At 43.8% G+C, this 12,302-nt stretch overlaps 1 protein-coding gene across 4 annotated transcripts in view; it reads right to left on the bottom strand.

Moving 5' to 3' along the window:
• MAPRE2 (microtubule associated protein RP/EB family member 2) overlaps positions 1 to 12,302 on the bottom strand; it is a 162,624-nt gene that overhangs the window by 95,851 nt on the left and 54,471 nt on the right. The window contains exon 1 of one of the 4 annotated variants that reach the window (XM_059894413.1): positions 5,057 to 5,339. The exons of 2 other annotated variants lie outside the window; for them this stretch is intronic. In XM_059894413.1, the coding sequence (XP_059750396.1) occupies positions 5,057 to 5,175 (119 nt within the window). In that variant the 5' untranslated portion in view covers positions 5,176 to 5,339. Of the gene's footprint in view, positions 1 to 5,056; positions 5,340 to 12,302 lie in introns of those variants that run through there. One more of the 4 variants, XM_059894416.1, reaches the window with a different exon arrangement.

Below are 12,302 nucleotides of genomic sequence, written 5' to 3'. Positions count from 1 at the left end.
TGGGGAGTTTGGGAGGATCAAAATAGTGTAAACTCTATACAACAGCCATCTCTTTAGCCCGGTAACTATGAAGTGGGCATCTGTAAATACAAGCCACCATCTGACCTAAGTACCAATCCTGTTATGGGAAGAAGTTGCCCTGATTGGTTCTACTGAGGGAAAGATGACTTGAGCCAGGAACATCTACCTACACTAGAGCTGGAGAGTTCTCTCTACTAGAGCAAACTAAATATTCTCTAGGAATTCTGGACACTGCAGGGTGGGGCACTGGAGGATTCCATTTTCTTTTCAACTCTCACTGCAAAACGGGAGATCAATTCCAGCAAGCACCTCTGTTTTTACTATGTTGTCTTCCAATTAATGTGCTTTCAATGGCTTTCTATTTTCAAGTTCCAGTCACCTTCCTGCCTTCCAATGCTCCTGCCCTACTCTCCGCTTCTGCCCAATATGTGCCTCGCCAGGCCAATGAAAATTCTGATTCTAAAGCCTGCACTCTCTTTTCACCCAAATTGTTGGTCTCCACCAATGTCTCAGCTTCCTATAGCACACTGGCCTTGAGGGTGTCTTTTTCTACTTTGACTCACTGTGGGCTCAGGAAGTGCAACACAACGTTTGCTATCAGACCAAGCCAAATATTCACAACAAAGTAAACCTGTTACAAAATGAACAGCTCACACATCTGACTTTGAAATAGAACTCAAGGTCCTTGAAGGGGCATCTGGCAGAGAGCTTGGCCAGAGTAAGACTCTCAAGCGTTTGTCAAATTAATTCTCCAAACCAAATGGAATATTTAGATTAGTCCCGGTATTTCCCCCTCCACTGATCTAAGGGATTATTCATTGCAGCTTCGGGAGGTCTCTGTATATATAGGAAAGATACTGCGTATGGAAATCAACCTCCTAAATTCAGAGGACCATCTCAAACCACTGTTCTGCTAAGATAATGCACCGTAAAGAGATAAGACCAGTGACAACCACTGCTGAGCAGGGGTGAGCCTCTCACCAAGGGCAGCGGGAAGACCATCCCCTTAACAGACGCCCTGACAAAGGACCCTGAAAAGAAGTTCAAAAATTGGGCACCTAATAATCAAAGCATCAAGTAACCCTTTAAAAATACTAAGAAAAATGTTAAGGACAAAAATCACTGTTTTCAAAAACCTCCTATGACAGTAGTAAACCCAGATGATACTAATACATACATAATGGAGATGTATGAAGGAGACTTCTGCTGTCTGCAGCTGCTATTTGGGGGAATGTGATCTGAAATCTACATTCTGGTTAAAGTGAGGCGTGTTACAATAGCTTCTATTAAACAGAACACGCTTTCACAACTATCTTTTGTGCACATGCGCGTGCACACACACACACACACACAATATTTCTTTTTGTTTTCCTTACCACGAGTTCAGTTTTCAAAACTGGCAAAGTTGGATGTCAGAGCCAATGTTTTAGGCTTAAGTTTTCATTGTGTTTTTCTTTACAGTCCATTGCCTGGGGCCAAGTAATTTTTTTTTTTTTAAGTATTCAGAAACACATGCTACTGTAGTTGCGTGTTCAAACACCCATGTGGAACCAGTCCTCTGGACTTATACATTCATTCTTAAATGTCTGGAGTATGCAAACAAAGATGCAGTGGGCAGAGGGCCAGTTAATAAATTTCATTTCCTACGAGCATCTGCATGAAGCAGAGCTAGAGAGAGTCGCCCCTCCCAGGAGAGCAAGAGCACGACTTGTTCGCTCTGTGAATTAAACAGCGTCACCTCAGATGGCCCACACCACATTTGTTTTTTAGGCAGCTCTTAAAATATATGGATTTCTATCGCTCATAAATGCAACGAGGAAGCTGGGGCTGAGAAGGCGATCACACAGGAGTGGACATGAGCCGTGGAAACACAGCCAGTCAGTTCTGCTGAGCCATTTTTGCACTTGCTCTTTTCAAGTGAAATTGCTAATGGAAGGGTAATTTTCGAACGGAAACTTGCTCTGCTAATCGAAGTGCACTCTGTTTCGATAATGATTTACCACCCACTCTAGGCCAGGCTGTAAAAATGGGCTCTGTTTATACCAAGAGATACCTGGATCAAGATATCTGGGTTGTGAACCATATTTGATCCTTATTTATAAACAATCTCGTGCAAATGTTATGACAATAATGTCTCCTCCTGGGAAGAGTGACCACTTGCCCCCAGATGGAGTCGGAAAGAACAGTCTTGTTCATGGGTGTCTGCTTCTCCTCTCACCTGTGCTCCCAGCCAGGTGAGGGGTGTTCTTGTCCTGGAGTACCTGGAAGGGTCCCCTTTCAGTAATAACTGCACTCTTCTTATATTTACATACCTCTTTTAAGATGGTGTTTGTTTTAAATATTTGAAGTTAACTTCACAAAAACTTTTATAAGAATGTGATGAAAGAGTCTATACGTAATAAGCAAATGTAGAAAATAAAGCCAAAGATTGAAGGACCTGCTGGGGCCCTACCTAGAAGTCAGCAAAGGAACCACAAAGAGAATTCCCTGTGATACTCCCAGGGGTCTCGGCTGACTCAGGCCCCTCCATGGCACTCCAACAGAACTCTCAAGCTCACCTCATTGTTGGGGGCCAAAATGAACCTACGGCCAAAATAAAACTTATGTGGTTAAATCTCTTCTCTGGCTTTCAAATTGCCTTCCAAGCTTCCTCAGCAATTAAATGGCAATATTACTCCAACCTCAGGACGCCAAAATAATTATGGAACACTTCCTGGATAGAAAAACGTGTCACATTTTTCCTTCCCCTCCACCCCTCCAAAAAAATAAGTGGTAGTTATACTACGTTGGTCATCCACTTTGAAAGAAAAGCAGACCAAGGACAATATCAAGTGTGTCTGTCTCCATGTGCACTCTTTACATAACACAATACAAATGTAATTTTGGAGTCTTCTTTCTTCATTTAACCTATGACATCTCTCACTATAGCATCCAATACTCCTATTATATAAAATACAAAGGCAATGATGCTCTTAGTGACGTAAGATTTTGCTCAGTCAGATCTTTACTTAAATTCAGCTTTGTTTTTCACATAATTTCAGGTACCATACAGGGACTCACACAGCAAACTGGAAATAGTTCAGGAAATGGAAATCATAACTTGGACTGAATTTAAAAGGTGAATAAATTTTTATTTTAAAGCAATAATTTATCAACAAAAGGTAGCATTTAACCTTTCTACCAAATGATTTTTCCACTGTCATTGCAAGTTAGTTCATATGACTAATAAAACCCAACCAGACAACTGCCTTCGTTCGGCCCATGTGGTAAAATTCGAACTCTGTCTTAAAAGCAATTGCTACCTACGTGCCAGAGATGAAATCACTGAAGAAATATGGGCTTCAAATTTATTACCTATAAGAGCAGTTTAAATAAGTGCGGTTTTAAAGCAACTCAGAGTTTTTGTTTTTGTTTTTAAATTCTACTTTAAGCTTTGGAATGTCCAGAGAAAGGTGGAGAGAAGTAAAGGAGAGAAGGGACCCAAAGTTCCAGTCTCATGGGTCTCCAAAAGGAGAGTCCCAGAGGTTGTGGACCAATTTTGGTTTATATTAAGCAAATTTATATTAACCAATTTTGGTTTATATTAAGTGCTTGCTTTAACAAGCACTTGGAATCTCTAAGGATGCCATGTCAACATATTACTTGGAACCATAGGCATGAGATTTTGGTGACCTCATGGGCACAGCCAAAATTAACTCCCAGTATTTATGTAACTGCCAGAGATGACAGGGCAAAGATTGCTTATAATTTTTTTTTTTTTCAGTCAGCTCATAGCATTTCTTTGGTCAAAGAGAGAGGATGTGGGGGTACTTTTGGCTCTATTTTTAAAATATGCAATATTTATACACACACAGACTAGTCTGCCCATAATACCATCTGAATGTTTAGATGAAGGCATTAAAAAAAAAAAAAAAGTTATTTCCTGTTGCTCGCTGAGAGGATGCATTTCAGAGGTATGTGGGCTCTGCCTCAAAGCAAAAGCATTGTTAGCGGTTATCAAGGTAATATTTAAAAATAACTACCCCAGTACAAAAGAACTTCAGAGGAAATATGAGCGAAGCTATCAGTCTCCCTTAAAGTCTGGCCTTGAGCTGCATTAGACTCTAGCTGCATTCTCCATTACATTGTTATCCTTATCAAACAATGCAAACAATTTTAATGAGCTTATCTACTAGAACATATTGCCAGATATGCTAATGTAAAAACGATGCCAACCGTACAGGCTGCCTCATTAATCAAAAGGCTCACAACACAATGACCAAGATCAGTCCCATCCTCAAATCAGACCTCAGCAAAATACCAGGAATTACCTTCCTACTGTAAATAAGAAGGGCGGGCTCCCCCACCCATGCGGAGGCCATAAACTCCTAAGAAAATGCATAACGGCACCCAGTTCTTTTCAGGTCCATTGCAGTCCAGTCTCTTTCTAATAAACCTTGGGTTCTATGGAGAAAATTTTGGTGAATGTCTGACACCGTGACCTCTGCTGTCAATCCTTGCACCAATCAGCGAGCAGAATTCTTACAAAGCTCCATCAATCTGGCGGTTCAACATCACAGACTGCTGCTTCATCTAGAGGATTCCATCTTTCCTGCACGCACGCACACCCGGGCAAGCGCAAACCTTTTCCTCACCATCCTCCTGGTTCCCTGTCTTCAGGCACAGCCTACCTCATGGTTCCTTTAAAATCTAAAAAGGAAGGAGGAAAGGAAGTGCTCCAGCCTGTCTCCCTTTGGAGAGGGGGAGAAAATTGCTTGCATTTTGAAATCAATGTGGAAGGAAAGAGATGGAGGGAGACCCCTTGCAGGCAGCAAACCTATTCACAAAATGCTTTCCATCTGCAATCGGGAAGCCTCCGTGCACACCCAACATGACACATGGAAACAGAGAGCAAATAATCACAACCGCCTTTACAAACGCCCGTCTGCAGCCGGGTCCGGGGGCAGCGTCTGCTCCATTATATAACGGGCGGACTTCCGCGCGCCCGCCCGCCGCGGTCCCCCGCCCGGCGCCGCTCCCGTGCCAGCCCCATTACCTGTAGGAACGCTCCCCGCGCACTGTGTGCTTCCGGAAAGGAATGATGGTCCCGTTATCCTGGATGATGTCGTTGTTGTTCTCGCCATTTGGGGACAGGGTTTGGGTCGGCCCGGGCATTGGCGCACTCCCGAGGATGGGAACAAACCGCTGTGGGCTGGCTGGTGAGGAAGGTGGCTGCGTCTCGCCTTCCCGCTCGCCTGCTCCTCGCGCAGACCGCGCCTGCCGCCTGCTCGCTGCTCGCAGCTCCCTTCTCCTCCTCGGATCCCGCCCCGCCCTCTCGAGGCCCGCCCTCCCGGCTGCTGACGTCAAAGCGCCGGCAGCAGCACCCTGGTCACGTGGCCCGGCCCATCCCCATAGCAACGCGCTAACTCATCACCTCGTCTTGATTAGCGCTGGGCCCCGGCGTGACCACGCCAGCGGCTCCAAGCAGGCACCCGGGCAGGCCTACATCTGGCATGTAAAACCCCAGGCCACCCCCGGCCCCCCTTGCAGACTCGCCTGGGTCTGAAAACCAGCTCTTCCTCTAACCATTTCCTTTCCAACCCGAGCTCCCACTGCAGCTGTGTACACAAAAGAACGATTCAGGCAGAGGGGTGTGGGAGACCCTTTAACTCCTTCAATACCAAGTTCTTGTGTCATGAAAATTAAACTCCGTCTGGTTTCAGAAAAATATAAGACGACCTGGTAGCCTCCTTCTAGAAAGTATATCAGACTAAGGGGTTAAAACTTCCAGGTTCCTCCCCCATTCTCCAAACAGCAGCGACCGCCTCCCCAAAAGTAGCCCCAAACCTGAAAAGCTAAGAGGAAGCTGCATTTCCTTCTAATCAATATACCTTTACGTTAATAATGAGAAGATCAAAGATTGCAAATTAAGAGATTTTCTGCACAAAAGAATCCCCAAAGAGAGTTAAAAAAAAAAAAAAAGGTAACCACCATCTTAGAACATCATGCTTACCCACGACCTCCCAATTCAAATTCTTATACTGTCTCCTGATACACATAACTAAATCCTTATCATGTATTTTATTTTCTTTGAATTAAACACGTGAACATCCAATTTAGTATTTGGAGGCTCTCAACATTCAAGCTGTTCTGTATCATTGCAATGGAGCTTTCAAATACATTGGCTAGGAGCCAGGTACTATTATTATTACCATCCCTATTTTAAAGATGAGTAAACTAGTGAGATTAAGCAACATGCTCAAGGTCACACAGCCAGGAAGTAGTGAACTGGAACTTCAAAATGACATGCTTTTATCAATGTGATTGGACAGTGGTGGTCTATGTTTAATGTGAACTCATAAATGTTATAGATCAAGGTAAGAATCAAGTACTTTATGTACTTCTCAACATGACCACTGTGAAAAGAGAGCCGTGAATAGAATTGCTAGTACTGTGCAAAGTGTATGGATTAGATTATAAATTCTGAACAGATTCCAGATGTGTCCAGTGCTTTCCTTCAGAAAGAAGAAGGGAGTTTGAAGGATTCTCTGCTTATCAAAAGTGGTCTCTGACCCTTTGGGGGGTGGGAAAGGAAGGAGAATTGGAATGTAAAAGACAGAATAAATATATGTTGCAGAAAGTACTAGGCTCATGCCTTCACATCATTGTATGGCTTACCAGCTTTATCATTTTGTGATACAGATGTTAAAACAAGTAAAAAAATTTGTCATTCCTGACAATTCTCCAGCATATTTCCCTGGTAATAAGTTATTTCTGGCATCAAGCTTCTAGAATTAGAGTCAAATGGTTTACAACCCAGATGGTAATGATAATCTTAAATAAGGGGGCATTTTTTCCTATTCTGTATTCTCCTTTTGAACTATATTTTAATAATTTTATTTTCTACTTTCTCCAGTGAATTCACAGTGCACAAGTTGATTCCTCCATCCATATCTCAGCTTACATGAGAATTATTTTTCATACAATAAGGATCCAATTCTGACCTAAGACTTCACAAGGTACAACAGATAAATATCTAAGTACAAGAGATACACAGCAAGCCTCACACTGCACAGTGAGCTAAAGGGGCATGAGAGTGTAGTTACTGCTACAAAGATCAACACTTCCTCTTACTATTTCTGTTACTTGACCCATGGCTGTTAATTTCCTTACTAATTTGTTCCCCTTCACAAAAGCTTCCCCTTTCTTTGGGAACAGTCTGAGGTTAAAAGGCACAGTCTACAAATCAAATATTTAATGTTTTCCGCATACACGCTCTCATTTGGGGCTCTTTCGGATAGCTTTCTTTTCCATGATCCCATATTTAAGTAATAGGTTACATAACTGGTGTTATCATAGGGACTATGTTTGTCAGAATTTGAATGTATTATAGATCATTGGTTATACCAGCTAATTTTGTGGAGAGAATACCCCCACTGTTTCTGGGCTGTTCATGAACAAGAGGATTATGACCAGGAATTTGGGTGAATGGGCTGAAAGGGGTGGGGGGGGGTAGTGAGGCAGGTGGAGGAGGTACCTAAGAGCCTTGTAAGTCTTCCTCCAGGACTGCTCTGAACCACCCCACTCCAAAGGGACCCAGAGAGCCCCCAGAGACTTGTGATTACCCTCCGAGATGCAGGGGTAACAGGGGTAATAATTGGAAAATATTAAACAGATGTGTTTTCATTCCTCTCCCCATAAATCAGGTAACCTGGCAGCCATTCTCCAGTTTAGCCCTGGGGAGAAGGGGAAGGCACATTCCACTTTGGGAAGGAGGATGCTAGGACAGAGGGAAACGCCGAACAGGCAGGAAGAGGGCGGGGAGAGTACCCTTTCCAACCCAAGGTTGGAAAGCAGCAGGTGGAAGTGGGAAAAAGCAGAATCTCCCACCTCCATGTCCCTGAAGGGAGACGTTAGAGAGGTTTTGGCTTTGTTCTCAGCCTAAGGGAATTTCTTTTGCCTAATGAGGCAGAAGTCCCATTTGAGACTCTGGGAAGAGATGGCTTTCAAAGAGTGTCTCCCCAACACCTTCCTCCCCAATCAAGGTGCAGCCTCATCACACTAGAGGCTAAAATCAGTGGCTTGGTACAGTTAGGCAGAGAACCCAGGGAGAGAGGAGGACATCGAAAAGACTGAATATTCACCCAAGAGATGGAGCGCTCCAAAGACAGTCTAAACTGGAAGAGGCTGTAATACTGTGAACTTTTTAAAACCTTTCATTTCCCGTCCCCCTCAGCGGGGCCAAGAGAGTCGCACAGATCACATACACACAAATAAGCTAAAATGTCTCGTGTACATCTGACTGTAGGTTAAGGTTTGTCTTATGTACACAGATGTATCTAAAATAAAGTATATGCAGACCATCATCCTAGATCTCCAACTGCCCCATAGAGAAATGGGTCCTCTTACCAAGCATCGTGGATTGAAGCTGGGGCTCTGGCATCAGGCAGACTTGGGTCCCCGGCTTGGTTTCACCACCTGTGGGCTATGTGACCCTAGCAAGTTACTCTGCATCTCTAAGATTTAGTTTCCTCATCTGTGAAGTAGGTGTAATAATACTGGTTTCATAGTGTTGCCATGAAGATTAAATTACATAATATAGTTGAAGCAATTGACACAGTCTCTGGCCTATAGCAAATGGTCTTTAGCGGTAGATGCTATTTTTAAACAATAAGTTAAGCATACTCTGAAATGTTCATTCACTCATTCACTTGACACTTATAGCTGGATTTCTTGTGTACTACAAGATGGTAAAATAAGAAGAAAAGTCCCAGGTTCTGTCCTCAAGGAACTCAGAGTTGTAGATGAGCAAGATGAAAATATTGGCAATTATGACACAACATGATACTGTGATAATGGCACCATACAGTGTGATATAGAGCCATAGAAGATGAGCACCTAATTCAGAATGGAAACTGGGAAGTAGGTCTGAAAAGTTTCCCCAAGGAGCTATTACTTAAGCCTTGGGTGAGTAATAATTACAACCTTTTTTGTTCACTTTCTCTGTGCTAAACAGAATACAAGATCCCTTAGGGAGGGGCTTCCACTGCTTTGCCCACTGCTATATCTTCGGTTCTCAGCATAAGGGCTGGCAGGTAGTAGGCACTACATGAATACATAATTCACTGATTCAACAAATATCTGATCTGATTCTCACAATGACCCTAATGATGAAATTGAGGCTCAAAGAGCAAAAGCAACTTGTCCAGGATGTCTTGGCCCCAAAGTTGACATGCTTCTCCACTAGGCTCTACTGTCATTTAAAAGAGGAACGGTAGTGTAGAGGGGAGACAAAGGGCTTCTCAAGCAGATATACTTAGGTACAGAGGTACGAAAGGGTATGATATCCCCGGGAGACAGCAAGTTGTTTAGTATGGATGGAGAACAGAGTGCACGATGGCAGGGGACAGGACCAGGACCAGGTGCAGGAGGGGCTGTGGCCAAGCTATGAAGCTTGACCTTCACTCTGAAGGTGTTTTGGAACCATGAAGTGCTTTAGGGAGGGAAATTCATGGTGAAATTTGCATATCAAGAAGGTCTGATGCTGCAGTAGCATAGAAGACATGTTGGAGTATTTATTTATTTGTTTGTTTGTTTATTTTTGGCTTCGTTGGGTCTTTGTTGCTGCGCACGGGCCCTCTCCAGCTGCGGCGAGCAGGGGCCACTCTTCATTGCGGTGCATGGACTTCTCATTGTGGTGGCTTCTCTTGTTGCGGAGTACGGGCTCTAGGCGTGCGGGCTTCAGTAGCTGTGTCACGTGGACTCAGTAGTTGTGGCTCACGGGCTCTAGAGCGCAGGCTCAGTAGTTGTGGCACACAGGCCTAGTTGCTCCACAGCATGTGGGATCTTCCCAGACCAGGGCTCGAATCTGCGTCCCCCACGCTGGCAGGTGGATTCTTAATCACTGCGCCACCCGGGAAGTCCCATGTTGGAGATCAAAATGTGTCAAACAGTGATGAAGGCCTAAACTTAGATAGGAGCCAAGGGGTTGTAGGAGCAAGCACAGATCTGAGATAGTCAGAGGGAATAACTGCTATGATTTGTTGGACTAAATGGATGTGGGCACGATGTTGATGGGGATTAAGGGTGGGCAGTGAAGGAGAAAGATATTTCAAGTGAATCCTAAGTTTGTGGCTTGGGTGACCAAGGGGATAACGGTATCATTCATCAAGATGGCAAATACAGATTGAATTGTCCTTCTGGAAGAGAGATTCTCATAACGTGTTTTGGACATAGAGAAGTACCTATAGGACATCCTAGTGGTGACAATGATTGGTCACCAGGCTTCACACACAGTGGGTGTTCGTTAAGTAGTTGTTGAATAAGGGAACATGTGGGTCTTTGAACGTATATGTTTGACTTGGAGATACATATGATTTGGAGGAAATTGTCTCATGGGTGATCATTGAAGCTGAGGGTGTGGATGCCCTCACTCAGGGAGAAAGACAAGGCCTGGGATGGAACTCTCTAAAAGCTGAGTGATAAAAAAGAAGCCTGCAAAGAGACGGCAAAGGATTTGGCCTGATGGGGCCAATCACAAGAAGGAGTGGTTTCACTGGGCCCATGGGAGAAGTGGGTATCAGAGAGGAGGGAGGTGTCTCTAGGGCCAAATGTCACAGAACGTTTGAATCAGATAAGGGCAGAGAACGGGAATTCCCTGGCGGTCCTGTGGTTAGGGCTCCATGCTTCCACTGCAGGGGGCACGGGTTCAATCCCTGGTTGGGGAATGAAGATCCTGCATGCTGCAAGGCGCGCCCAAAAAACAAACAAGAAACAGATAAGGGCACAGAAGTGTTGACTGGATTTGATAAGGTGCTCTCAAAGGTATTTTTAAGAGATTGAATTTCAGATCAGACCCATCAGTGATTACTGAAGAAAATAAAGAAATCTTCAACAAGTAGGGAAACTGTAATTCTTAGCAAGATCACTAGTATTCTGGCCTAACAAAGATACTGAAGGAATGAGGTGACATTACATTACGGGTCATGTATATATTGTCAGCAACTAACTAGCATCAACAAGTATTTGCACTAAAAAGCTCTCGGCAGTATTGGAGGAGCCAATATGTTCATTAACGAGCACTTGTTAGGCACCAGATGTGTCCCCTTCTATGGGGTCAAGACCCACCCTTCCCCCAGAAAGTCAAACGAATATTTAAAATGTGTGTTTGGAGAGCAGGATTACTAAGGCAGACCCAGCAGACACAGAGCCAGAGCAACGAGCGAAAAAGGAAACCAGCCGCCGTCCCAGTCCACAGGCCCAATCAAGGAAGATGGAACTGGGCACCAACCCAGATTTTAATTTTCCAAGTTCCTAGGTTATAGCACAGTCCCGTTTCTCTTGAGGTTTAGGCCAGAGAGCAACGATAATTGCATCTTGGCAGAAATCACTGTCTATTTCTGCAACATGTGAGATTTGTCTAAAACAGGGATTTTGCATTGCCTTGGATTTGAGAAATCCAAAATACAACAGCAGAGAAGATGTGAAATCATTAGCCAAGAATGGATGCTAATCCCGATTCCATCCCAGCAGTACCTACTCATCACGAATGCCTTTTCCAAGTTAAAATGTGTTCACTGAAGCTGATAATCACTGCTGTCAAAGGCATTCACAGCTGTCACACCACCTTAGATGGAGGAGGGGGAGCTTCCTTAGATTGTTATCGCCTCTGAATGCAGACAGAAGATTCCACTTAGCAGTCACCACTGCTGCCCTGGGACAAGTAATCTTCCCATGCGTATGTATGTCTTGGTATTTTCCAGTAGGGAATGGCAGGGACAGGTTATCAATCAGTGGCTTAAAATATGCTCCACACCCAAAATGATAGCAGTGAGTAAATACATGATTGGCCAGCCAGTGGTGTTGGCTCTGAAATCACATCAGTGGCATAGAGATGTACTTGAGAGTGGTCCTTGCTCGCTACTTTAACCCTGAGGCATAGAAGATTTTATTAGTTCTTCCTTTAGATCTGATGAGAATTCTATAATATGTATATGCCTCCTGGCTTTTAGTAATAGCATTTTATTCAAGAAAAATTGGTAAATGTTTTCCCCCGGATGAAGAATGCCCTCCTTCAAAACCAACCTGAGCAAGTGGACCCTTCCAGGATTGACTTTTGAGATTTACTTGTCTTTGCAGATTATTTATCAGCCACAATTATAGCTATGCCGATATGTCCACAAGGCAGGGTTTTGCAAGCCTCCTTCCCATTTGCTAGTAAAATAGCGAGGTTTCTGTAATGTCAAAATATAGTACGTGCCATTGCTTAAGGGAAGATTTCTCTGTGTGTTGGAATTTGCTTT

This window comes from Balaenoptera ricei, chromosome 14 (assembly GCF_028023285.1).
Source record: "Balaenoptera ricei isolate mBalRic1 chromosome 14, mBalRic1.hap2, whole genome shotgun sequence".
NCBI classification, from domain to species: Eukaryota; Metazoa; Chordata; class Mammalia; order Artiodactyla; family Balaenopteridae; genus Balaenoptera; species Balaenoptera ricei.
Note: the sequence above shows the minus strand (reverse complement) of the source record. Positions and strands in the feature narration are given on the sequence as shown.